Source organism: Populus euphratica, unplaced genomic scaffold (assembly GCF_000495115.2).
Source record: "Populus euphratica unplaced genomic scaffold, PopEup_1.0 scaffold28.1, whole genome shotgun sequence".
NCBI classification, from domain to species: Eukaryota; Viridiplantae; Streptophyta; class Magnoliopsida; order Malpighiales; family Salicaceae; genus Populus; species Populus euphratica.
In genome coordinates, this window is record NW_011499862.1 from 1,724,661 (window position 1) to 1,752,019 (window position 27,359).

At 36.5% G+C, this 27,359-nt stretch overlaps 6 protein-coding genes across 10 annotated transcripts; 2 read left to right on the forward strand and 4 right to left on the reverse strand.

Moving 5' to 3' along the window:
* Window positions 1-205: 205 nt before the first annotated feature.
* LOC105125177 (putative pentatricopeptide repeat-containing protein At1g56570) lies at window positions 206-4,264 on the reverse strand. Of its 4 annotated transcripts, XM_011025506.1 has the most exons (5): window positions 2,906-4,264; window positions 1,991-2,725; window positions 1,234-1,918; window positions 621-1,088; window positions 206-437 (listed from the first exon to the last, which is right to left on the reverse strand). In XM_011025506.1, the coding sequence occupies exons 1-3, from the start codon at window positions 3,524-3,526 to the stop codon at window positions 1,442-1,444; spliced, it is 1,833 nt and encodes a 610-aa protein (XP_011023808.1). In that variant the 5' UTR covers window positions 3,527-4,264; the 3' UTR covers window positions 206-437; window positions 621-1,088; window positions 1,234-1,441. The 4 variants fall into 4 exon arrangements, with proteins under 4 accessions (XP_011023808.1, XP_011023807.1, XP_011023806.1 ...); XM_011025505.1 differs by lacking the exon at window positions 206-437 and having other exon boundaries at window positions 541-1,088; window positions 1,234-1,947; window positions 2,020-2,725; XM_011025504.1 differs by lacking the exon at window positions 206-437 and having other exon boundaries at window positions 541-1,088; window positions 1,234-1,916; window positions 1,989-2,725.
* A 107-nt stretch (window positions 4,265-4,371) lies between these two features.
* LOC105125176 (alkaline/neutral invertase CINV1-like) lies at window positions 4,372-8,765 on the reverse strand. Its single transcript, XM_011025503.1, has 7 exons — window positions 7,721-8,765; window positions 7,077-7,236; window positions 6,735-6,890; window positions 6,627-6,691; window positions 5,527-6,020; window positions 5,371-5,419; window positions 4,372-5,002 (listed from the first exon to the last, which is right to left on the reverse strand). Exons 1-7 carry the CDS (start codon window positions 8,483-8,485, stop codon window positions 4,676-4,678), a joined length of 2,016 nt encoding a protein of 671 aa, XP_011023805.1. The 5' UTR covers window positions 8,486-8,765; the 3' UTR covers window positions 4,372-4,675.
* A 1,728-nt stretch (window positions 8,766-10,493) lies between these two features.
* Window positions 10,494-12,649, forward strand: LOC105125181 (psbP domain-containing protein 1, chloroplastic-like). Its single transcript, XM_011025510.1, has 3 exons — window positions 10,494-10,706; window positions 11,694-12,128; window positions 12,261-12,649. The coding sequence occupies exons 1-3, from the start codon at window positions 10,545-10,547 to the stop codon at window positions 12,480-12,482; spliced, it is 819 nt and encodes a 272-aa protein (XP_011023812.1). The 5' UTR covers window positions 10,494-10,544; the 3' UTR covers window positions 12,483-12,649.
* A 218-nt stretch (window positions 12,650-12,867) lies between these two features.
* LOC105125182 (AP-3 complex subunit mu-like) lies at window positions 12,868-16,789 on the reverse strand. 2 transcript variants are annotated; one of them, XM_011025511.1, is made up of 8 exons: window positions 16,659-16,789; window positions 16,434-16,533; window positions 15,859-15,969; window positions 15,681-15,770; window positions 14,739-14,986; window positions 14,012-14,221; window positions 13,590-13,797; window positions 12,868-13,265 (listed from the first exon to the last, which is right to left on the reverse strand). In XM_011025511.1, exons 1-8 carry the CDS (start codon window positions 16,691-16,693, stop codon window positions 13,020-13,022), a joined length of 1,248 nt encoding a protein of 415 aa, XP_011023813.1. In that variant the 5' UTR covers window positions 16,694-16,789; the 3' UTR covers window positions 12,868-13,019. The 2 variants fall into 2 exon arrangements, with proteins under 2 accessions (XP_011023813.1, XP_011023815.1); XM_011025513.1 differs by lacking the exon at window positions 16,659-16,789 and having other exon boundaries at window positions 16,448-16,534.
* A 1,070-nt stretch (window positions 16,790-17,859) lies between these two features.
* Window positions 17,860-20,971, reverse strand: LOC105125183 (Golgi apparatus membrane protein-like protein ECHIDNA). The gene is made up of 6 exons (XM_011025514.1): window positions 20,850-20,971; window positions 19,899-19,955; window positions 19,599-19,802; window positions 19,461-19,520; window positions 18,979-19,105; window positions 17,860-18,208 (listed from the first exon to the last, which is right to left on the reverse strand). Exons 1-6 carry the CDS (start codon window positions 20,862-20,864, stop codon window positions 18,120-18,122), a joined length of 552 nt encoding a protein of 183 aa, XP_011023816.1. The 5' UTR covers window positions 20,865-20,971; the 3' UTR covers window positions 17,860-18,119.
* Window positions 20,972-22,372: 1,401 nt separating this feature from the next.
* LOC105125184 (chloroplast stem-loop binding protein of 41 kDa b, chloroplastic) lies at window positions 22,373-25,098 on the forward strand. Its single transcript, XM_011025515.1, has 10 exons — window positions 22,373-22,583; window positions 22,670-22,804; window positions 22,902-22,988; window positions 23,114-23,204; window positions 23,303-23,357; window positions 23,861-23,921; window positions 24,036-24,257; window positions 24,359-24,475; window positions 24,596-24,685; window positions 24,774-25,098. The coding sequence occupies exons 1-10, from the start codon at window positions 22,479-22,481 to the stop codon at window positions 24,951-24,953; spliced, it is 1,143 nt and encodes a 380-aa protein (XP_011023817.1). The 5' UTR covers window positions 22,373-22,478; the 3' UTR covers window positions 24,954-25,098.
* Window positions 25,099-27,359: the final 2,261 nt, after the last annotated feature.

The following is a 27,359-nucleotide window of genomic DNA, read 5'->3' on the forward strand; positions in this document are numbered from 1 at the left end:
AATTTTTAGTTATAAACAATATTTAATTTTAATTTATTTTATTTGCTAATTTTGATCTAACTATTATAAAGTATTTTATTTATTGGGCTATAAATATTTATTCCAAGTTTTAATATTTATATTCCATTCTTTCAAATATTAGATGATTGTTGAATTAAATAAAAATTACAGAGTTACAAATTTTTCATACTCCATTCTCTCTCTCTCTTCAATCATTTTTTTCTTTTTGTTTGGCTTCTTCTTCTTCGTGGCTTCTTCTTTTCTCTCATGGTTAATTACTTCATCCTCAAACCTGCTTTGTCCCGCATCAAATACATGATGCATGCTGAGGAAATGACCTTTCTACCTTTTTGAGTTTGCATCATCAAATTGTAACCCGTGATTTCATCATACTTTTTGACTCACCAATTCCCTGCCCTCCTAGCTGCAAAAGCTGCCTGAAAGGGGGGAAAATAACAAGAAAAAATAATAATTCAAGGTTCAAGTCCAGCAGGAACACAAGCTAGTTCTAGTGAAAGAATAATTTAGAGAATGGTTAGATTACAAAAGAAAATATGAAGAGAAGGTCCTCGTCCCAAATTTCCTACATGATTGAAGAAAGGCTGGTGCAGATGACTTACAAATAGACTATATCAGAAACTGGATTCAAAGCTTCTCAGTTTATCTTAGTGAAACTATTAACAATACAGCTGACCATGCGCTCTTTATCATGGTATCCTTCTTGCTAGACACTTGGTTGCAGGTGCTTGGAGGCTGAACCAGGCTCCTTTGAGATCGTTAGATGCATCTCTAGTGGTGCTGACCATTGTCATCCCCCATTTTAAATCTCATGCATGACATTATCTCTATACTGCAAATGTGCAGTGAAGACTGGATCCTTCATGATTCAGGAAATAGACAAAAATATGTGTTGGCTACTTTTGCTCAAATTGGCTGAAAGAACCTGGATGTTCAGCGCAAGTGTGGAAGTTTCCGCTGCTTGGTTTGTGAGTTCCTCATCAAGCTGATTACATATAAAGAATTACGCAGAGCACAAGATTACTCAAGTTCCTTTGAAATTTTGGTTTGAGATGGTAGTGTGTGGATTTCTGCATTCAAACAGTACAGGAAAAGTTAAGTACAAAAAATAAGGGGTCACAAGTTTCAGCTAGCTCCAATTTGATTCAGCTTAAATTATTACCACTGATGATAGATAAGAATGAATTTATCAAATGTACAAAAATTAGCATGCACCTGTGTTATTTGATGCCTGCAATATGTAGGGGTATGGGCCATTTATTATTTCTAATTCAACAGATGAACATCCCAAGAAAGATTGAAATTTACTTAATCCATCACATTTTCGTTCTTCCAATTTTCTCCAACTTGGGGTCATGTTTATCAAACAGTTGAGTTTTCATAGCCCTCAAATTTTCCTTTTTCATCTTTTCTCAACTTCTAATCAAGTGCCATCTTCTTGGTCATGTATTAAGCAATCAACTTCAGGTACATAGCCAGCCTCTTTCATATGCTGTACAGGTAATTCCAGAACTTCATAAACCCACTCTTTATGAGAACCCATCTTATTTCCAACAACAAAACTGTAAACCTGGTTTCGTACCTCAATCCAGCTCCTCCCAGCCACTTTTCTACACCCTGCTCTCTTCATCAACTTTCTCATTCTTGCAGCTTCTCCCCATTTGCCTTCTGCAGCATAAATATTTGACAGCATCACATAGGTCTCTACCATGTTTGGTCTCAAAGCCAATGCCTTCTTAGCTGCCAATTTCCCCAACCTTGAAAAGTTATGTGCCTTGCAAGCACCAAGAAGTGCACCCCAAACAGACTCATCAGCCATAAATGGCATGCTTCGTATTAGTTGATAGGCCTCCTCCACTCTCCCTGGTCTCCCTAGCAAATCTACAACACAGCCATAAATCTCCTGATTTGGCTTGATGTGATAATCATTTATCATACAGTTGATTAGCAAATCTACAACCCAGCCATAAATCTCCTGATTTGGCTTGATGTGATAATCATTTATCATACAGTTGATGTATCTCAAGCCTTGATCAACTAGTCCAGCATGACTGCACGCACTTAGAACTGCCATAAACACTACCTGATCAGGTCTGATGCCTGACTTGACCATCTCATCAAACAACTCAACAACCTTTTCACCGTATCCATGAGCCCCATATCCAATCATCATAGAAGTCCAAGAGACCAAATTTCTACAAGGCATTTCACTAAATATTTTGTGTGAATCAAATATATTACCACACTTTGCATACATATCAATCAAGGCATTAGCCAATTCCAGGTTTCTGTCAAGCCCTCTGCGAAAAATTCCTCCATGAACTTGCTGTCCACAACACAAAGCTGCTACATTCGCGCACGTTGCTATTAGACTGGTAAAAGTGAAGCAATTTGGAGTAAAACCTTCTGACTCCATTTGTGAAAATATAAATAGAGGCTCAATGGAATCCGATCTTTCATACCCTGCTATTAATGTATTCCATGTGATCAAATCTTTTTCAGTCATATCATTGAAATACTTGTTTGCCTCAGATAAACATCCACACCTACAATACATATCAAGTATAGAATTCATGACAGGAAGATCGGATTCAAACCCATGTTTGATCACCGCTGTGTGTATTTGCCTGCCAAAATTCTGTGAGCCAATTGAGGCACATGCCCTAACAGCTATCGAAATGCTATGTGGGTTCATTGCTACTCCGTCCTGTTTGTCATAAAAGCAACAAAGTCACGCATTACTACAATATTCATAGCATCATGAAAATTAAAACCACTTAACAAGCTAAGGCCACTGTGTGCTATAATGGTTAAAGTACTGCTTTTGACATGTTAAGTCCGTTACATGATTGAGTTTATTCCTAAGGTTCTTTGTTCATCCACTTACCAGTAGCATTTCCCGGAAGATTTGAAGTGCGCGATTGCCATTGCCTCTGTGAGTGTAACCAGCAATCAAGGTAGTCCAAGACACAACATTCTTCTCTTTAATATCGTGAAAAACAACACAAGCATCCCTCATTCCTACACCACAAGAAGCATACATATCCATGAGAGCATTATCCACATAAATAAACCCCTCCATAAACCTTCTTTTAATAGCCAATCCATGGACCGAACGCCCACAAAAAACACGCTTCATGCCTTTGCAAGCCTTTAGAACGCTTGATATTGTGAACGCATTTGGTGGGCCATTTCCATTCTTTAACATATCGACAAAAACACTCCATGCTTGAGTGTATTCATTGCAATGCGTGTACCCTGAAATCATCGTCGTCCACGCAACAACATCTCTCTCAGGCATTTCATCAAACAAGTTGCGTGCTGGACTAGTTAGGCCTCTTTCAAAATATGATTTCAAGAGGTCTGTAGCTAAAATGGAGGTACCCTTTGCATTAAAAGGTGTACCTGATTTCTGGGTCGGGGTGTTTTGGGTCCACTGTAGGTAGTTTTTCAACATGGGTGGGAAAGGATGGAAGTTATTGGCGGAGAGCAGTCTTTTTGTGCTCATGTCTAGTGTACATTGTCATCGTCTGTACTTTTGGTTCATAGTCTAAACTTCAAGCATTCTATATTGTGGAGAGGATATAGAGTATGTTGGTGTCTGCTTCGAGATCACACAGACAAGAAGTCTGATGTAACTGAATCTGGCATTTGTCCCAGTTCCACAAGAAGATGATTACTATAGGCTCCTTTTGTTGGGCCCAAAAGACAAGGACTTGACGTAAAGTCTTTGCTGCAAATGGTCATGACTATGAAGCCGTCGTTCAACACCTTCAAAGACGCTATTTTTAGCCACGAAAGAACTGGAATTTCAAAGAAAAATTTTGAAGATCATATTGTTTATTGTACAAGGCTAAATGCAAGACAATTATTCAACATCCTTCGTCGAAGGGTTGGCCTTACAATTAAGGGTGTGTTTTTCCTGTTTTCTTAATAAAGTCCTCACAAATTCTCTCGTTCTTATTGAATGTACTCCAGAGATACGCAAACCACCTTGTGACAAATACCATCTTGCTGCAAGAATTTTAATCGAAAAAATATTTTTGAGAAAAACATAAAATAAATACTTTTTGAAAACAATTTAAAAATAGATTTATATCTTTACAGACAAGGAAAAACATTTCCTGTCTTTGTTATCAATCCAGACGCTACATGTCACTTGACCATCTATTATGCCACGAGCATTTGAACCCTACTAGTCACCTGGGTTATATAGTCACGGCTCACAACTATAGAACTCTCTCTTTATAAAAGAATGCAAACCCAATATGTGATTATCAGCAAATATGCACTGTATAGCCCACTAAACAAGAAAATAAAATATAGGTGAAGTAATTCCAAGAAAATCCTAGCTTGATAAATTAGAAATGTGTTTATAAAGAACAAAGTAATAATATACAAACTGAATATGACGAGGGGAAGAACCATAAAAGCTTTCGTCCCACTGGTCATTGAAAACACAACACCGATCAACTTAGCTAATTAATCGGCTAATTAACGTTTTATTAAACTGGATCTATGGTCTAGTTGTGTGAAGATGCTGCTCCTGGCATACCTTTGTATCTTTTGTGGTTGTAAATCAATGTTTTTATCAGTCTATAGTAGTAACATAGCTGTACAGTAACAGAAATTCTGCCTTTAAAAGAATGGCATCATTCTAGACAAGAATCTGTGACCTGGCGGCGACTCGAGAACACCTCTTCCGGCCACTTGTGTTAAGCCCACAAACACAGAACTCAAGAAGATCGTAATCTTCATCCCAGAACAACATGGATGCCTTCTCTGGATTCTCCAAGAGAACTTTCGATGTTAGGAAACCTGCAACCGTCCATGTTTGATAAAGTCGGGATTGCTTTCCAATAAACTTCCCACTTCGGGTATCATAATACTCTGGCCAATGGTCAACTTGAAGTCTCTTTTCGGCCAAAGCAACAGCCTTCTGAGCTAGTTCCATTCTACCCATCTTCATGCATGCCAATGTGAACTGAAAGCAAAACGGAAAGTATTCAGAGGGCAGAGATCAATCAAGAGATTCAAGGACAAAAGAAACAGCCATCACATGAGAAGTCCAAAAACAAAAACCATTCATCTTTGGACCACCAACACTGATTTTATTTCCGAAAAATGGCAGCACTTTGGATTTCATTTCCTTTTTTTTTTTTTTTTTGAGGGGGGTTCCCATGACTCTTTTTTCATTAGCATGACTGACCAGAAACTAGATTCCATTTTAACCCACGAAACTACAGAAGGTTTACTGAGTATGAATCAGCATTGCATGCTCGTCTGCTGGTTCCAAATCAAATTTGTTAAGCCTTAGCAAAGCATACATATAGCAAATGAAGTCAAATGTACCTGCCACAGAAGTGTTGGCCATGACCCACCATTATGATATGACCAAGGGCTGCAATGTACAATCAAATAGAGAAATTTTGTAGTTAATAGAAATTCTAAATTGAACAATGCATGCACATGCACAGAGAGTTTTAAGTCAAAATTTTAGACACTCACGTGTTCTTTGGGTCACTGCCGGTGATTATACGCCAATCCTCAGACTCCAGAGCAGGGTAACATATCTTAAGAGGCATATTTCCCACTAGATCATCCCATTTGGATTCAATCAGATTTAGAATAGCTTCATTTTGTTTTGGGGTACCCAAAGATGAGACAACAGACCAAAGATTTCCAAGAGTGAAAAATCTAAAATCCATGTGAGCTGGCTGCAGATTGCCAATCAGATATCCACCTTCCTCAGGTATCCAATCCATGAGCCACGATGGAATTTGTTCAGGATAAATATTAAATTTGTTGGTGGCTTCTGTAGAATACTCTTCTGTTTTATACCGGTATATCTCATTGATCTTTCTCATATCTACCCAATAGTATTCTCTAATGTGGAATGACAATGCACTGAGTCTGTTGTTGATAGCCCTCACCAAATTCTTTGATCCATCATTTACAACTAGCATCTCACGGGAAGACCGTAGAGCAGAGTAAAACAAGGCCTGCAGAAAGAGACTTGTGGTTGTAAGGTAAACCATAGATGAGTAAGCATTAAAAAAAATGAAAGAAAAAAAAAACTTGTACATATAGCTGGGTGATTACTGATTAACATTCTGTATTCATGTAAAAAAAATAAAGCAGCATCAGAGCAATGGTTAAAAGTGCATTGTAGATATGAGAAATATATAACAGACCAAAGGCACAGGCAAAGAGAAAGTTCGGTTTTTCATATCATTAACAGCATACCTCACAGCTGCATTCTATAGACCTTTCACTCATTACATTCGCAGAAAGTCGGAAAGTAGTTCATAAACCAGACTCAATTTCCATACATAACAATTAAAAGCAATGTAGCAATACATAGGTTATGGAACCTCCAAGCTCATATACAACAGAGCCATAAATTTCAACTAGGCAAAACTCCATATTGCTTGAATTTAACTACAAAAAGCATATTACAAGGACATGACAAACCACACTAACAATATGATCACGTATATTCCATTGTTCCATTGTCGAGGAAACAGAAATGCATTGACAACATAAATAGCCCAGGTCCAATTACCAACCAACAATCTCCAAAAGGACAAGGTAAGGAAATAACTCACTTGGATCTCAAGGGGGTGACCATGGATCCCCATCCGCCGATCTATCATGCAGGAGCCATCGGTGACTAGAAGAGAAGGCCCCCACCCGCCGATCTATCATGCAGGAGCCATCGGTGACTAGAAGAGAAGGAAACATATCAAACCCATCAGCTAAGCATAAGTTTAAGATCAGTTTTATGCCAGTCTGAACATCCACCCTTTCTTGTAAAGCATAGTCACCAGTGAGTTTCCCATATGCCCTCAATAGAATAATCCACCACAACCCTACAAAAAAGAAAAGAAGAAACACAGATGCTATTAATCAACAAGAATCAGTGAACTCCTAGGATCAATAGTTGTCTCCTGGAATATATTACAGCTACAGAAGTTGGACTTTAACAACTAGAATCAAATCCAAATACCATGGCAATTTTTAGAATCGAAATGTTCAAAGAGGTGCAATATACTAACCAGAATCCACAGGTGCAACACGGCCAATAGCTGATTCGCCAAAATCAGGATCTAAAACTTCTTCAAGTTTATTATCATCAAGAGGCACTGTTCTGACTTTAAAACTGGCAGGCATTAGCCCCTGTCCTGGGCTATAGCAGTCCACTGTTTTCTCCCAACTCTATGATAAAAAAAAAACAATTTTTTTTTTTTGTGATTTTCAGATCATCAAATTTAAAAACTTTCTATACATGCAATGATATGGTTAGCGAAAATGGACAATACGCAGAAACGTTAAAGAAAGGTCAGTCTGAAAGATGAAAAGAAGACATAACAAATCATAACCGATAACAAGGATAAAAAATCAAATCTTGGGAAACAGAAAATTTAGTATCAGATGGCATTTGAATGCTCTGATCATCAAAAAAAAGTTTAACAAGTTTTGCAAGCTGACATTCATACTAAAATTTGTAAACTATAATGGTCAACATGGAAAATTGGTGTATTTCATGACTTGTAAACAAATCCTCATTAATAACTTGTCACGCATAAATCAGGAATCTTAATACTGCTCAAACTAGAAGAATGATATAACTAAGAAATTATCATGTGGAACAATGAAAGGATAGATCAAACAAACATACAAAAGCGGCCTGGAATGTTACCTGCAATTGCAAGGCATGAAGCAAGAAATTCTTCACAATCTCCCCCTCTCCTCTAAGCAAAAAGGCGAGAGCTGAAGGAACAAAATCACGAACAAACACCTGATCATAATTCAATGGCATCTTATCCCCTGGATCATTTGCGGCCACGGTCCCCACAGGACTCCCACAATACATAACAACAGCATCATTCAACAACTTCCATGCTTCCTTTTCCATATCACTCTCTTCCCTCTTAGTACTAACAATCTCAACTCCTTGACCAACATCCAAATCCTGTCTATTTACACTTTCACCATCATCAACAAGAACCCCTAGCCTAGATTCTTCATCCCCTAAAACATTCTCATCTTTATCAATCCTCTCAACCACCAAAGGCTTAACACTAATCCCATTTTGCACAAAAATTCTCTCAAAATTCTTATCATTCACTCGTGTCTCAACAGACGTTGAAAACTCCCTGAATTGCGAGGCAACACTAGCAACAACAGAAACCCCCCTGCTATCTCCTGCTATGAGCCTAGATTGGCCAGAACTGATACTGGGAACCCAAAAAGATTTCCGGGATTCATTGAAAATGGTTCTGAACCCCAAGATTCTAAAAGGGCAGGTCAAAAACTGCTTGGTTTTATCAAAATTAAACTGATTCCCAGATAAATTGCTTATTAAACCATGATGGCGCTTAAAAAAGACTGGATTTTTCGTAGATATAAGAAATCTACAAGAGGGTTTCATTGTAGAATTGCCAATAATGCTAATAGTATTCATAGAGTCAAGAACCAAATAAAACAAATAAAAAATGTGTTGAAGCAAAAAGCCTGTGCCTTTTTAATTGTCAAGGTACAAGGAAAAAAAGTTTTATATTTTTTGCATTTACAAGCAAGAAAAGATTCAAGCTTTAATGAGCAAAAAGGATACTAGATTTTCAATAGAGCTCACAGGCAGAGAAAAGGAGAGAAATTGGTGATCTTTGACAGTAGATTTTGGTGTCTAAAGGAAGAGAACATGAAAACTCTTGTCGTTCGAAATATAGGCGGTTGCGAAGAAGGAAAGATTCTGTCTTGGTCATGCTGATCATAACAAAGATGGAAGGAGGTTGTTGATCTCTAGTCAAGGTTTAAATGACTATAATACCCCTAACCTGAATTGTTTTCTAGCCCCTGAAATTCTTGTGCTGTTATAACTTAGTCCTTAAATCTGAAGCCTTACAACTTAGTTCTTTAACTATTGTTGACCGGAAAACCATTCGAAACATAAAAACAAACGATGAACAGTTCATTATTCCTTACGAGCACAACAAAAGAATGGAAAGAAAGGCTCGAAAGTATTTGGTAAAACCTCAAAAATTGTACCCCAAAACGATTTTTATTTTTTTGATTTTGTACAAATAATTTTGATCTCTTAATTAGGGTTTCGTGCTAGAAGTTCTTAACAACAAAATGTTAGATTCCCTAAAAAAATTATAATTTATACGCATGGAAGATCTAATTGAGAATTTCTCAAACACGAGGGACAAGATTGGGTATTTTGAGGATTTCCGAGGATGTTATCCTCTCATTCACCGAACTGACCAAAGCAAAAGAATAGCCCCTCACATCCCCATAGGCCATGGATGCGTGTCTAGCCAATGGCTGCTCATGAATTGGTGTGTTCAATTTTGGCGTTGCGTGTTTAGCCAATGGCTCCTCGTGAATTGGTGTGTTCAATTTTGGCTTTAACGAGAGTCTACTCACATATTCTTGGAGGTGTTTGTTTTGGCCATTTATATCTGTGGATATTAGGGTTTTGAGGTTTCATGATCATGGGCCATGGCGCATGGATAAGTGCTAGTGACGTGCACAGAGATTGCCCTCCAATTCCTGTCATCTCTCTCTCTCCGTCCACTACTAGCTGCCATGGAAATTCCCCACCACTGAAAATTTCCGATTGGATTGCACTTTTTCTCAACTTTTGGATCCTGTATTTTCCCTTTCATTCCAAAATCCAAGACTGCATTTTGCAATTCCAAGATTGATGTTGACGGCCTTTTCTTCTGTTTTTTCTTTGAAAAGGTCGCTGCTATATTTGACGTTGAACCATCTTGGGAGTTAACTTGGATTACCTTCCCAAGTTAATACTTGGTTAAGTTAAAATTCGAGGTAGATCGAAACCAATACTTTTATATTCAAAACACTGTTGTTTAGTTTTTTTAAAAAAAAAATGTCAAAAACACTTTATTTTCAATAAATATTAAAAAATAAATTGAAGTTAACTCATCAAACTTAACTCACCCATGAAAGAAAAAAGTGCAGCAAAGAATGGAAATCAAAAGACATTTGAGTTTATCCATGGAAAAAGGACAGCTGAACCATGACCAAGTATACAGAAAAGCACATGGTTTTTGAGGGTGGCCACGGAGAGAGACATGGCTCCTTCATTCAACAATGGTGGAAAAGGTCAAATTGACTACTTGTTGTGGGGTTGTGCCAAACAAACTAGGGCAACCCACGTCAATGGTCTTATCCCTATGTTGAGGGCACCAGGGCTAGCCATCCCTCGTCACTGTTGTGATGGAGGATAGGCTCCTCCTACCTTTTGGACCTTTTCTTGGGCCAGGGAGTGAGTGGGCCAGGTCCTGGTTTTAATAACAGTGCAATAAACAAACATAATGGGCTCTAGATTGAAATTTTAATTCTTTATTTTGGGTCAAGTCTTAACATGAGGCCCATGTAATTTCCTTGTAAGAAAGCTAAATCCGTTGTCCAATACAATTCAAAAACGTATGCTTTGACCCTACTCCATCTCATCCTCGACCTTTCTATCCCCTCTCAACAAAACACTAGTTTGTATGTCACAAACTTATCAAGAAATGGCAAGACCTCTTGACTCGTTTCCTCCTCCAACTCAACTCACCCACCATACTCGTTATCGTCCTCCTTGGCTCAGTTGCTCAATGCCCATCTCGCCAAATTCCACCTGCTTCAGCTTCATTCCTCACAACAAACAACGGGTATGTCTTGTCTTTCAAAAAACTATAATTTCTCATTCAGACAGTGCCTTTCCTCCATGCCTCTTGCTTTTACCTTCCATGTTTACTTCTTTTTTCTTGATATGAAACGTGAATTTGGTGTACTTTCCATGGTCAAATCCCCATTTGTAGCTAGGAACCCAAATTGTGAAATATGAAAAAAGAAGCAAGAGAGGAGGAGTTTGAATTTATGGGATTATTGTAAATTATTTGAGCAGCATGATCTTTTTAGTATATTTTCATATGGTTTCTTTATCCAGTATATGACTTGGACTAGATTTAAGGTAGTCCAGTTGTATTACAGCAAACATGATCTCTTAGTCTCACATGACCAAATATATGTGAAAGTAACTAGTTACTGAATGCCAGTGGCAACCATTAGGTGTCAAGCTGATAAGGCGGAATGTAGGATTCCAAAGGGTTGGGTACTGAAATTTCAAGGATTCCTATGGTTTGCAGGGAATGCTTGTATGTGATTTCCCTCCTTTAGAAAAACGGGATCCTGATATTCTCAGGCACACTTTCTTGTTTTTTTTTTTTTTTTTTTTTTTTTTGGGGGGGGGGGGTGTACAGAATGCTGATGCTCCAAGTATAGGCTCAATGCCGATGGTCATTAGGGCCATTGGATTTGAAAGAGATGGTAGAAAGGGACCCATTAGATTCAAATTGAATGGCCTAATGGCCATTGGCATGGTGCTGATGCGCAAGCATCGGCTTTGTAGGAATCCCACCTAGCAAACACATGCTAGCTTAAAGGGTTTTGATCTCATGACTATGTTACCTTTAGTCTTCTTATTAAGTAGCTTGGTGTTATGAAATGGGTTATGTGTTTTTATGTTGCTGTACCCTGAATGTTTTTTGGATGATAAAATATCCCCATTTTCTTATCTAATATGCAACTTTCTGTCTTATCATTAAGCCGCTTCAAATTGCTTCTCACAACATGTTTTTTTATGTAAACATAATCAGACTAAAGCTTTTGCAGTTCCAAGGAGAAATGCAATGGCATTGATCTTGTCAAGTTACATTTTCTCAGAAGTTGGTTTCAACAATATTGCATTTGCTCAACAGTCTGTTGGATTCAGGGAATACATTGATCAATTTGATGGGTATTCATTGAAGTACCCTCAGAATTGGATTCAAGTTCGAGGTGCAGGAGCTGATATATTCTTCAGGGATCCTTTTGTTCTTGATGAAAATCTCTCAGTGGAGTTGTCATCTCCTTCGTCCTCAAAGTACAAGAGTGTTGAAGACTTGGGTCCTCCAGAAGAAGCTGGAAAAAAAGTACTTCAGCAGTATTTGACTGAGTTCATGTCTACTAGACTTGGCGTCAGGCGGGAATCAAATATTATTTCAACATCCTCAAGAGTCGCAGATGATGGAAAGCTTTATTACCAAGTTGAGGTAAGTTGTTATGTGTCAGAAAGAAGCCAGTCACATGCATGACAGAGCTTATTAACTAGTGATTATTGCGGTGAAGATTATTTTCCTTTTAAGTGCATAGAACTGTTTCTAATCAGACCGTCATGTTATCAGGTAAACATCAAGTCCTACGCAAATAACAATGAACTGGCTGTTATGCCTCAAGAAAGAGTAGTTCGTTTGGAATGGAACCGGCGGTATCTGTCCGTTCTTGGTGTTGAAAACAACAGACTGTATGAGCTAAGATTACAGACACCAGAAAATGTATTTGTAGAAGAGGAAAATGATCTTCGCCAAGTCTTGGATTCCTTCAGAGTGAATAAAGTGACTGTTTGAATAGATGAGTTCTTATAGATTTATCCAACATTTTGTACGTTGGGATTCATTGTTTTTGTTGTTGCCTTTGCTGCCTTCTTTATTTTTTATTTGGAAGTGTCAAATTGATAGTTAGATCTACATCCAATGTCAAATTTGTCTTGCAATAGTGTTTTCTTCATTGCATCCTTCCTCCGGTGTTTGGTGGCATTATCAAGTTGATACTGAACATGTTCCATCCTCTATCTTCAGTGCATCACTCCTGCGTACTAAACTATTTTGGTGATGGGAGTCTCAACATTAATTGCCCTGAGTTTGTCCACAGGGGCACTGCAGGACTTTTTGTGACGGGAAAGCAACATCTAGAAACAGAGAAAGGATTGACAATGAGAGCCAACGCTTTCAGTGATGAAAAAACAATCACAATTAACTTTGTTAAAAAAATGTTATACGAGTCCAAATTGGAAATTCTGAAAGTATCCTGTAACTCTACAACAAAAAAAATCATATGCCAAGCAGCAAAACAAATTGGAATTTATCTTGATCCGATACAAAAATCTATGACCTAACTTCATATAGTCCTGATCTTGTGAGAGCTCGAAAGCCTTTATAAAGACGACTTGGCACAACCCTGAGATCCAGTTTATCTAATTGCAGGCCAGAAAGGGCAACACCCTGGATCCTAAAACCCACTCGAAATGTGGGAAATACATGAAGGCGCTCTAATCCTGTCTCAAGCATGAGTGTTCCAGACAATGCAGGGGCTCTATCTTTCGGTATTCGATCAATTGACCAATTGCACATCTGCACATACAAGTTAACAAACTAAATAATCAAACTCAGCTGTAATAACCAAAATCAGCCACGTAAAAAAACAAAGAAAGATAGAATCCAGCCTGAAAGAACTTTCCTTTTTCATTTTTAAACCAAGAAAATAAAATTCACAGCCCTTCTTTATAACTCACCTGCGATCGAAGATTTGTCAAGTAATAATATAGATGTTCAAAAGAGTGGCACAGAATTAGCATTTTCATTATCTTTTTCTTTTTTTTTTTACTTTTTGCGCTGCATAATCAAAGGTGTCGAGATAATTTTTCTCACCAAACATTAAAGGTATCAGGAAGTTACCTTGTTTGTGAAGACGGTCACTGTTCCATGATTTGCAGTCACATCAGCTGATAAAACACATGAAGGCAGTTGAAATTGCACTGTTATTGAGTCAACCATCTTTCCAGGGTCATTTCGTATTCCAACCATCACATTGATGCGGCATGTCCCAGCATCAGATGTAATCTGTGGCTTTACATATATCGGGGTACTTTTCAACTTTTTAACCCTGGATAAGGGAGGTAAGTTATTTAAATAGAAAAACAACAGTATACACGTGAACAAAGTGACTAAGAAGTAAGAGACATATGTCCGCATCTTTCCCAAACAGATCTATCTTGAAGATATATTACATGATAGGAAAGCCTCAAATTAGTAAGCTAAATGATCACAAACTGGCACTAAAGAACAAAAACTTTTAGGATGTGTTAGACACTACGAACCTGTAACTCATGAGCTTAAACAGTCCATCAGGAGGCACAAATGATAGGATATGATGGGATTCCCATGGTCGAAACCGAACACAGGGATGAAATCTGACATCATCCATAATAGATGGGTTTGCAAATGACAGAGTCAATTCAGGAACACCTGTGATATGGGAGTTTACTTGAACTTCACCATAAATCTCACACTTTACCAAGACCCCGTCCCTGAAAAATACATTTGAAAGAGAAGATTGCTTAGCCACTTCAAGTATGAAACCATGCAGGATAAATATAAGAAACATTCAATAATAACAACCATAAAAGCAAATTTCTTAGACCTTTACTTGACATGGAGTTTCTGAGAGCCTCTAAAGTAAAACAGTTCGTATGGAAGTGAAAAATCAAAATAGTAACATAATATTCTCAACACCAAAGAATGGCAAGTGACACTCCAGATCTGCATTCAATACAAGAAACATATTGAAGCAGTCAGACAGATAGTGATACTCATGAGATGGTCCCATTCCCCATTTGTTATGTACTAGTGGCAAATAATTTGTAATGGACTCTTCGTAATGTAAAGTCATATGTGAACTATCTATAGGAAAACTCAAAATTATGCACGTTGAATTATAACCATGTCTATGGAGATACTCAAATAACCAGTTCATGGGAGCTCACGGGAGCTGTACCTAATGCAAACAATTAATTTCCTAGAAAATTTTTAAGAACATAGCTGTACCTATTTATAATTGCATCCATTTCTTCAACAAGATCAACATAAACTTCATTGTTAGCATATTTTATGTCTGTTGTTCTCCACGGAACACAAGATGCTGTTGCACCTGGAAGAGTGTCGCTCACATTTGAACTGTTACCAGTCACAACACTCAGCATTTTGCTCACAATATTTGGTGGAGCTATCATCTCCCTCAGGATATTAGGTTCTGTGGTCAGGGGGAAGCCATTGTCTATCATCTCGTCCAAAAGCTGCAAATTTTAATTAAAATGCTGGTTTGTGACCACAAAATAGGGAAAAAAAACCAGGGAAAGGAGGAAAATCTTGAACCAAACGAGAACTTTCAGATTCTGAATTTACCCCTTTTAACCTCAATCAATGAAATAAATATGAAAGAAAAGCACCTTTATTTTCAATCTTCTATTCAGAATTTTTTTCACTGTAAAAATTATTAAAAATACAAGCTGAAAACACTGTTTTGTATTGTTCATACATAAGGTGAAATATGTCATCTTTTGGTTTTAATACCATATAATATAGAGGACACCTGAAAAAACAGTGTAATTACTATTAATTACAGACATAATGTATTGAAAGAGTGGCTTTATATTTTCAAACAAACCTTAAGGTTGATTCTGGAGCATACCATTGAAACCTTTCTCTGAAGTCCCAAAACAAACTAGTAATTGGATCCTATACATGAGTCATGACCATTTTCAAACAAACATTAAGGTTGATCCTCGAGCATGCTGAAACCTTTCTCTGAAGTCCCAAAACAAACAGTCTAATGACTAGTAATTGGATCCTATACATGAGTCATTACCACTTCTAAGACCAGGCATTTCCATATAATCCCAAAATATTGCAAGAAATTATGTTATTCTATTAATTCACATCAAGAAACTACAATAACGATCGAATATAAAACATTATGCAGAAAAGTACCTCATAAACAATGACAAAGTTATCCTTTATCACATCTTCATTCAACCCTTCAAGGTAATCTGAGAGGACATCAGCTACTCTGCAAAGAAACTGAAAATCTAGTAGGTAAAGGGCAAGGATTTCAACACATACATAATCACACTGCAATCACAAAGCACATAAAGCTAAAAATATCTACCTCAATGCCCATCAAAGGTGGCATTTCAAGTTGAGTGCAAGCTAAGAAAGTGATTCCCTCCCGGACAATTTGGAACAAGTAATGCGTCGGTGATGCAATAACTGATTGTTGCTATCAAAAAAACAGAAGAGAAAATGAAAAATACAACACAATGGCAATAGCAACAACAACATAGAAAAACTGAAAACAACTCAAAATTTCAATTGAAAAAAAGAAGCTTTAAGAAAACAAGGAAAAAACAGTTAATATAAACATGAATCCTAGACCAAAGCTAAGATTGAAATCAGATCCAGAAGTTTAAATCCCAAAATGAAGCAAAACAACATTGTCAAAAGCCACACAGGTACCAGAATGAAACTCAAAAAGATAATAGCTTGAGACTAAACATGCCAAAAACAGAGAACATAAACCTCAATTACACAAAATAAGAATAAAATCAAACCCAGAAGTTAAGACTCCAAAAAAGAAGCTAATATAAACATGAATTACAAAAAAAAAAAAATCAGATTATACCAAGCCCAGATTCCAAAATTGCAAAACAAATCCAGCAAACAATGTTAAAGCTTCAAAAGTACCTTAAAGGAATCACCTTGAGAAATGACTTGATCCCAAAACCAAGCACAAATGGATCTATCTACTTTATGCCCAATTAGCTGTTTCTCTAGCATTACCTCCCTGTCACAAAATATCACACAAAACACACAAAATTCAGTTGGTGATATTAATCAGATCAAATAAAGATGAAGGATTTATTGTTTATGGATTTAAAAGATTTGTTTTTGATGGATTTTGAGACTTGCCCGGAATCTGAAAGAATAAATATACACTGCAACATTTCTCTCTGTGCTGCTGCTTATTTTCTTGATCTTTGGAGGATGGAGGTGAAGAAGAGAATTAGAGGGAGTAAGGCAGTAAGCAAAAAGGTATTTCGAACGGTTTTTCTGTGAATGAGTTCGGTAGGAACTACAAGGGAAAACGTCGAAATTGCCCTCTAATTATAACTTGGATATCATTTTAGTCCTCAAACAAGTTTTCTTATCTAAAAAGCCCTTTGAGTATTTAGAAATGTCTATTGAGTTTTATTTATTTATTTTGATTTGAATCTTTCACAATTTTTTTATGGTAATGGACAAACTCCTGAAACATATATGTAAGTCATTAATGGATCTGAATAGAGGGATTCAATTGATAATGTTCTTAAAACAAGAATCTGATAGCAACAAAAAATCATTTAAGAACTCAATTGAGAAGCCTTCTATAGTTGGGGGATTTACTTGAGGTTTAGCCAAATTATAAAAATATCATTTTATTTATGTGTTTCTTGATAAATAAAATTTTGGAACGAATAAAAAGTTGGTGTCTCTCCCTAAAACAAAAGAGAGGATTGAGTGAGTAAAACCACTCTCTTGTTCAAAGTAACAAACAAACAGAGGAGTCCTTTTTCCTCGTTTGAAAACAATATTTTATTACAAAATATTCCAAATTTATTTTATTTCATGTTTCTTTCTTCATTGTTCTAATCGAACACAGCACCTTGGAAAGCAAAACATAAGATAAGAGTCAAGGAAAGCCGAAGTAGAGAACAAAAATTGACAACGCTTGAAACAAAAGACTTGACAGAGAGCATGAAACTTAGACTAGCTCTTTGGGGCATACTATTTTTGTTCCTGGAGTTAAGATTTGTGTTTTACTACCTGCTTTTTTAGTGTCAAATACCGATATATTTATTTTCTAACTGGGTGCCTATGCTTTCCAGCTGCTTTGGAGAGTTTTGTCAGGCCTTGCTCTAAAGACCTTGTTCTGTCTTTTGTTCAGCCTGCCTTGCTCGTTCTGCTGCTTGATTTTATCGGTAAATAATTCATCTAGATAGATTTGAGCATGACAACATATGAAGATAATTACTCTCGCAACTCTTGGCTCAACAGCATTGTATAGGTTTCATTGAAGCCTGTGAAGACTGCTTCACTGGTTCGTAAATCGTACTCATTTGTGCTAAAAGGGAGCTAAAAATATGATATTAATTACACTCAACAGCAAAATTATTTTTCTAACATTATCAGTTTTCGTAATTCATTACACAAATCATTAACTGTCTCAGAGGTCAACAAAACATATATACTGTATCCTACAGAATTTCAAAGAATCAGCCGACTCAATGCTCCCAGTTTGTATGCTGCCAACACCAAATTTCAACTCTCTTGAACAAGTGCCACCACTTTCGCCTTATGCCCACCTTATGCCCACCTTCTGCAATGAATGACTCATACAACACTGAATGCTGACTGTATGGTAGATGAGACTCGAGATGCAATGGTCTGGGTTGCAAACTGCTGGAACTGCTTCTTGGCATCTAAAAGAAAGAAGAATAACTTTTTATTTCTTTGCTGATAATTACAAAAAAATGAATAAAATAACCAAAGGAGGTTAGGTAACAGACCCAAGCAATCAATGTTATAGAAACAGTTAAGGTGCTAGAAACACTTCTAGCTGCAATAGAATTAGTTGATAATTCTATGGTACCAACATAAGCACAGAGTAACTTAATCAAAATGAGTTACAGTGCAAGCAGCAACTAAGTTCATCCATATTTATGGCGATTAGCAAGGTTACTTCAGAAACTGTGACAGATCTGCAATCATACCAATTGTTTAGTTTTCCCCTCCCTCACACACTTGCCTAGAAGGAGGTTATATTATCTAAAATAGCATAAGAACTAATCCAACTCAATTCTTAAGTTAATTTGATCTTGATCCTGATGATAAGTTAATAGGTTCAAAGCAGAACAGCTTATAAGGCCGTTGGCATCATGATGCAGATATTGGGCATCTGATAGGTTTATCTAGTAATAACCCATCAATGCCTTGCCTATCTTGGCATTTTATTTAGGGTATGCTAGTGATCAATCAAAACCCAGTGTCACAGCCTCAACATGGTCCTTGAAGGCTGGGTCAGATTCATCTACACCAATGGAAATTTCAAGTTCCTATGGTCCGCATCTACTTTCCACCATAGGAAATACATGGATAAGAACAATACCCGGCCTAATGAACAGCACTAAAGACAAATTTAAGCAAATGATACAAACTCTGAAAACCAAAAAAGAAAAGTCTCCTTGCTCACCTTTGCGACATTTGGTGAAGCCAACAATGTTTGCAATGCTGAGAGTCAAGCATACTCCAACAATGAGGCAGTAATCTGGTTCGAACCTTATGAGAGAGAAAATTCCAAGCACAATCCAAGCAGCTGCCTGCAACGTTAAAGGCAAACAAGATCAAATGTAGAAAGGAGAGGAAAACAAAAGATCAAATGTACAAAGAGAGGAAAACCAAAGATGAGTTTATATCTGAATTTTAACAATCAAAAACGTGCAAACAACCACAACCAGACAAGACCATTCTATAACAACTTATAAACATTCTTGAATCAGGATCTTGTAAAAAAGAGATGAATAGTTTAATTTACTTTCAGCTGTGAACTATCTTGCATTTCTTTAGATCTTGACTGGTATTCTTTGTACATCCAATCCCAAATGTTTTACAATTATGATACGCCAAGGATATTTTCAGTCAGTACCACACAACAATAAAATCTTATTTACTTACTGCTAGGTACAGAGTCCACCAGAACAGCCACGAGTCTTTCTTGTTCATCCGGGCCAATGACTAATGCAAAAACAAGGATAAACATGGATGAGATTCATTTTGAAAATCAAACAATCAAGCAAGAGTTTTGAAACTGACCTCTTGGTCGAGGGATTCAAATTTCCACACGCTCTCACCCAGATCATTTATCTCATTCCACCACCTAAGGCCAACTAGAATCCGACCGCTCACATTCTTAACCACCCAAAAATCAAGAGCAGCAAGAAGCACAGTCACCACAAAAATGATGACAAAGCTATTAAAAAACAGAGTAGAAAGTATGTAAAATGCCAAAGCTCCAGCCTGCAGAAAACAAGAAACACAAGGTTGTCATTATGTTCTATTGAAGTTAACTCAAAAAAGCTAAACTTGTGAACACAAATTAGATATGTGACATACCTTAAAGAGAACATGAAAGAAACATGTCTTTGGATTGGCATAATTTTCAACGGGGGGCTGTCAAGAGAGTTAAACATAAATTATTCACGTGGAAAAACAAAATTCAATCAAATCCCAATCAGGATTTGCACTTTATATATATAACAATACTCACATCTCATAGAACCTAAGACAACAAAGGGGAAGACATGCTAGAAGAAGCACTACACTCTCTCATTCCAAATTTCATAAATTCAGTCCTTATCATTAGACTCCAAAAGGAATCTCAGAATTAAAGAATTAGACACCAAATATATGCTATACGATTTGAATTATATGCCAAAAATTAAAGATGTTGATCATTGACTATATAGTAAATTACTGGATCCTTCATCACCAACACGAAGGAAAACAAAACAATATCCCAACCTGAGTTCTACTAAAATGATTCAGCATATTAAAAACAAACTAAATACGTCATTCGGTATCCATTAAAATGACTTAACAAAACGGCAATTTCTCATTCGGGTTTCGATTAAAATGATTATATGAAACAAAACAAGCTCAAAATCCCATATGAGTTTCTATCAAAACCACCAAACCCTGAAAAAAAAAATGCAATATCCCAATTGGGTCTTCACTAAACACAACAAAATGCCCTTTTCTTTCTCCAAACTGACCCCCACATGAGACTTACAATGCCTTTGTCAATCTCGAAATTGGCCCATCAGAAACCTTGGCTTGACAGATCAAAACAAATCACATGGGCAATTACAGTGCAACTCAACATCAAGATCATTAGATTTCTCAAAAACACAATATTCAAGATCATAATCTCCAATAAAAAAACAGATCTAATAAACAGTACAAACTCATGCATAAGTTAGAAGGTTGATCGAGCCCCAAAATTGTATGCCACAGGATGCAATGAATTGTAGAGAAAATTAAGAGAAAGAGAGTGGCTTAACTCACCTGGATAGGATCCATTTTAGAGATTGTCTTCTTCTTCTTCTTCTTCTTCTTCTCGTTTGCTCTGTGAGTTTGTTGATTCACAGAGAGTTTCTGTTAGGGGGGACCTTTGTTTACGTTTTCCGCTTGGATCCAACATTTTCAATTCTTCATATTTATGGATCAGTCCTTTTAGTTTTACAAAGTTATTCTAATTACCCAAATTCCATTTAAGGAAAAACAAAAACTTCAATTTAGTCACAAATAGATATACTCATTCTTAATTGAGTCCCAATTCCCAAACCATACATTTAATAAAAAAAATATTAAAGGAGAGTGTTGGCTCATATTTGTCTTGGCATGTCAATTTCTGCTATGGGCAAGATATAAAGAGTAACTTATCCTTTAGTCTCTGGATTTTTATATAATTATAACTTAATCCTTCATGTTTAAAAATATATAATTTAACCCCTTTACTCTGGTAGACCCTTCGCTCTAATTTTTCTCTAGGAACTTAAATGTTGGAAGAGTAAACTTTGAATTTACTAAAAAGAGCCCACTTTCTTTTTAAAATTCCATTTTCAACAAGAATCAAGGGGTTAATTTATACTTTGTCAAACATAAATGATTAATTAGTAGCTAGTTTCAAAACTTAGGGGCTAAGAAAAGTAGTGGTCAGAAAAAACAGAAGGGGATGCTAATTCATTGTTCATAGTTGGGTGTGATCGTCTTTGCAATGGAACCATTTTGACTATTTGAAATTGATCAGGGATATGATTCTTTTTGCATAATAGAATTACATCAATGCCCTTAAAAGAAAAAAAATGTCAATTGCTCTACCATCTTTAAATGATACATATAATTGATTTCAATAATTAAAAAAGTTATTTTTAATGTCTTTTTTATAAATATATAACACATGCACCAAGAAGAATTCTGATTTGGCATCCACAAGCATTTTTTTCTTCTTTTTTGCCTTGTCTTGATGTCTTCTTTATAGATATGTTTTAACATTTTTTTTATTTAATTGAGTTATCTTGAATTCTTTATTCCATTTGCTTTTCTAGATTTTATTTTAGCAAAAAAGGCAACCTTTTATGAGATTGTTATTTAGATTTTTGTTATGAGTGATGTTCATGATAGAGTAACAATGAGTTTCTAATGATTTTTTTTTTCTCTAGATGTCATATTAATAGCTCTTTTATTTTAATTAATTATTATCAAATATTGTTTTATAATTTATTTATTATTGTTTTTGTATAATTTAAATTAAATTATTAAACTGTCCAATTTTATTGGATCTCATCAAGTTAATAAAACGAGTATAAGTTTTTTTTTTTGTTTTTTAATATTATTAAAGAGCATTCTTTTTGTATTCTCAAGTATTTTTTACTGGTACATGCTGTCGCACGGGTCACCGATACAGTAGGTTACTTAAACAGAACAAGAGGTGGTGATGTTGTGCATGAATGAGAGGCTGTGGATATAACCAAAGTGGAGTGGATGATGGAGTCATTGTCTTATCTTAAATTGTTAGAAACCAAGAAAAAATAAATAAAAGGAAAGGAAACTTTCAAATTTCTGTTTCAACAAACTTGGAAAGGCAAAGAGAGGATAGTAGTAGTAGAGAGACTAGAGAGGTATAAGCATACGATGGCTAGGTTGGTGGCTGTGCAGCAGCAAACTCAGCCTTCTTTCTCTCTTCTTCCTTCCTCTCTCTCTGACTTCAATGGCACCAGACTCCACTCTCAAGTTCAGGTATGTCTTTCTGTTTATCTCTTTATTTGCTTTAGATTAGTGTATGTCTATAAAATGTCTTGACAGTTGTGTGTTTTTTCTTGCAGTGTAAGAGAAGGGTATGGCAGACAAAGGGAGCACTACAAGTTTCAGCATCAAGTTCCAAGAACATTCTGATAATGGGAGGCACTAGATTTATTGGTGTGTTTTTGTCTAGACTTCTTGTCAAAGAGGGTCATCAGGTAGTCTTATCTCTTTTTGGTATCTTCTTTCAATTTTTCACGTTATGGAATCCATCAATTTTCAATGGAAAGTAACTGTAGTGGTGCTTCTTGGCAGGTGACCTTGTTTACCAGAGGTAAAGCACCAATTACTCAACAATTGCCAGGTGAATCAGACCAGGATTATGCTGATTTTTCTTCCAAGGTATTTGTTACCCTAATGGGGATGAAAAAACTCTTCCTTGTTATTAGTTTCATCTGTAAGGAAATAAAGGTACTAGTGCTGGACTCAGTAGGCCGAGATTTTAGTTACTGATCATGATTTTCTAGATCTTGCATTTGAAAGGAGACAGGAAGGATTTTGAATTTGTGAAAACCAGTCTTGCTGCAAAAGGCTTTGATGTTGTCTATGACATAAATGGTATAGAACATCTTTTCTTTACTTTACAGCAATGAATTCTGGCAAAATGTTCTGCTCTTTACTTCTGATACCTATTTATCTTTTCAAAATGTTTTTAGGCCGCGAGGCAGTTGAAGTTGAACCTATACTGGATGCTCTACCAAAGCTTGAACAGTAAGCTCTCAACACTTTTTTCATGATTTTGTATACAATTCTACAAGTCATGTGCATGATCATTTCATTGCTAGCTTTTATTGAGCCTTTAATTGGTCCTATGTCACTTGTTTCGAATTTTGGTATGGGTATCGGTTTGATTCTTGGTATTGATAATGAAATTCCCTAATCCTTGATAGCTTCCATGCATCTCACGCAAAACCACATTTGTTATCTTCAACACAATTAGTTGATACAGCCGATCTTTAATATTGCTACATAAGAGAAATTCAACATTTCAGAATTCCATGCTGCATAAGCATCTCTGTTCTTCGGCAGAAATTCAATAGAAAAACTGTTGTTTAATTACATGATCAAAATCTTGTCTTTTCTATTTAAATATCATGCAGGTGAAATTTGATGAGTTATAGTTAAGTTATAAGAAATCAGGAAACTTTACAAACTCTGTAGCCTTTCCATAACTGCCGCTGTCTTTGGAAATCTGAAGTTCTGTTAATTCCCAGGTTCATATACTGCTCTTCAGCTGGAGTTTACCTCAAATCTGATCTTTTACCGCACAGCGAGGTAGGTCTGATAGCAGTCCTTATGAAACTCATTGAACAATCGCAAAGAACAGGTTTTCTTTTTCTGAATCTTCTGGTAACAAATCTCTTCTAACTAGGTGTTGTCTGGTTACAGAAAGATGCAGTTGATCCAAAGAGCAGGCACAAGGGAAAGCTTGAGACAGAGAGCTTACTAGAATCAAGGGGCGTCAACTGGACTTCTATAAGACCAGTCTACATCTATGGGCCCTTAAACTACAACCCTGTTGAAGAGTGGTTCTTTCATCGGTTGAAAGCAGGCCGCCCGATTCCAATTCCCAACTCAGGAATTCAAATGACTCAACTTGGTCATGTAAAGGTAAGAAAATCTTCGATTCCATATTTCAGTTATTCTGAAAGCCACTTTGGCATGAGTAAAATGAAAGCAAGTTTCTGACCTGATGAGTTCAAAATTCCCAGGATTTGGCAAAGGCTTTCATTCAGGTTCTTGGTAATGAAAAGGCCAGCCAGCAAGTATTTAACATATCAGGAGAGAAGTATGTCACCTTTGATGGATTAGCTAAGGCATGTGCGAAGGTAATTGTGGATTATGCACTACTGACTATATACTAGGTAGTAAAAGTTTTGTAGCTCTTTCTGTGGCTTTTTGGCTGAATTAACGTTTCTGACTATATCGTTTGATCTTTTTTATCTCAGGCTGCTGGGTTCCCAGAACCTGAGATTGTTCACTACAACCCTAAAGATTTTGACTTCGGGAAAAAGAAGGCGTTTCCATTCCGTGACCAGGTAATTTCTGACAGAATTTTCGATACCCAATTAACGTTATTAGCTTATAACATGGTAACAACTACTTTCTGTTTTGTGTATAATGCAGCATTTCTTTGCCTCGATTGACAAAGCAAAGCATGTTCTTGGATGGGAACCCGAATTCGACCTCGTGGAAGGTCTTGCAGATTCTTACAACCTTGACTTTGGCAGGGGAACATACAGGAAAGAGGCTGATTTTTTCACCGATGACCTGATTCTAGGCAAGAGCCTTGTTCTTCAGGCCTAGATCATTCATCTTCTTTTCTTCACCTGTTTCCTTTCCTTCTGCTATCTATTTTTCTTCTCCCATCTTCTCTGTCTTCTATTTGTTTCCAAATTTTCCACAAGTTCAACAATAACAACAAGAAGTTGAAATATTTGCAATATAAAAATGAAACTCAAACTAGACCAAAGAAAACGAATATGCAGGAAACATAAGTGGATGGTCAACAAATTTGTAGAAATACTTCAGTACAAGTGGATGATATATCAACAGCTTGCACTAATGACATTGCTAATCAAATGTTTTTGGAAGTAATTCTGAATACAGTTTTGAAAAGCCTATCACATTTTCAGCATTCATAATCTAGCTAAGATGAGCAGCAGGTCACCATAAAAAGTTTCCAACAAGTGACTCCATGAGCTCTCCTGACAACTAAAATCATGGTTAAACAATTCGCACTTTCCCTAGTGCAATCTTCCAGCAGTCACTGTCTTAGCAGAACAACAATAAAAGAAGTTGATGCTATCTTTTTCCCAGTGGAAATGATTTTTCTTGTTAATGTTTCAATTCAGAAATTAGAGTAAGGATCACAAAAAACATTGAAGCTATGATCAATGGAACAAAACAAACATTAGAGTCAATGCAGCAGCCAGGCTAGATCATTTTATTGCGTTCATAATAGTCAATCAAATTCATACAAAAGAATGTGTAATAGAGTGGTGCTACCTGTTTCAGAACTTACATTCTGAATATAAATTGAACCCTCTGCATCGTCACGGTCTAATTGCTGGATGTGTCAGGAAACTACTTCTTATCCACATATACTGACACTCTTATATCCATTTCTTCTTTCAAATCTCACAAGATTCTTAAATACTGTATTGTCTTTCAGATTGTAGATATCTAATTCGTTCTCGTTATTATTAGTATAACTTCACCTTTCTTTTTAAGAGCTAATAGCTTCAACCACTTTGGTGATGATCCTAAATCTTTACTGATGAGACACCTCCAGGATTCCTGCACTCCATATTCTTCCATTTCATACTCTCCAGTTTGTACTAATCCTTACGATGCTCACAAGGCTAATTGGTCAAATAATATCCTCCGCCCACTGTTAAATTCAAGCAAGCTGTAGCCGCTTAGTTTTAGTGACCAAACACGCACTCCAAGAAATTGGACCATAAATCATTGCTGCTGTTACGATCTCTTGAGCCATTTACAAATTAACGCTCCTCATGTAATTTCCCCTTTCTTGGAATTGATGTTCATCAAAAGAAGGAAATTCTACTTGGTTTAATCTCCTACAAAGAATAAGATTATGGACGACTCCTAATTTCTGAAACAAGTAACAAGGCATTACACTGAGGACAGATATTGGGACGTAATGCAAAAGATTTGATGTCAAATGCCCAATTTTGATACCCCGAAGTATAATGGTTTAATCTAATCAACTCTGTATTCAACTACTTGATTGGTTCAGAATATTTCATGGCAGGTAACAAATAATAAGCTCATAATTTATTCATCATGATGTTTTGTACATGCATATACAGGCTTCAACACGAGAAGCGGGATTATCGGTTGCGTTCTCATCAGGATTTGTTAAGCTAGCCTCCCACTTTGATCCTCCATGCTCATGACTAGGATTGGAAGAAAATATACACACAGCTTTCAAGAGAGCTAAAAACATGTTTGGGAGGGAGAAGAGAATTGCATGCAGAAAACTACCAAGACAGGAGTGACCATTGGTGAGAAAAAGCAACACCATGACAGCTGAAGTAGAAAAAAATGGACTCGCTAAGTCACCTTGGAAATGGCCTGTGTTGACATTGCCAAAAGGAAATTGCATCCATTAAAAAAGCAAAATTTATCCTGATAATAATATTGAAGATATTCGTCATAGAATTATTAAAAAAAAAAGTACGCAAAAACAACCCAACAATTGAAGCTACAAGAATTAGTTCTTCCTATTCACCTTCAAAATGCATAAGGGAGGCAGTGCTCTATTGCACCAACACTCACAATTAAGAGTGATTGAACTATCAGCATATGTTGATGTTCTCCACTCCATCCTCTCTTCAAATGCCATAAGAGTATTGCATGAATTAACTTTAATATTGTAGAAGAGTAGTTCCTTTTTCCAAGAATATCCTCCAAGTACAAGCTGCCCTTTCTTTGTGAGTGTCAATGGCTCTATGCCACAAATTAATGCTACACATTCGAGTCCAGGACATTGAAGAGATCGGCACTTAGAGTCACTTGGACCTGTACATGAATCTGCTCGCCTGAGGGCTTAAATTCAAGAAAAGACACCACTTTAAACTAACAACCAAGATCAATGATTTTTTGGCCCTGTCTTGTATATAAATATCTCAAACTTCTGATTCCCGAGGGCTGTGAAAAGCCTCGCTCACATGTTAAACTCGATAC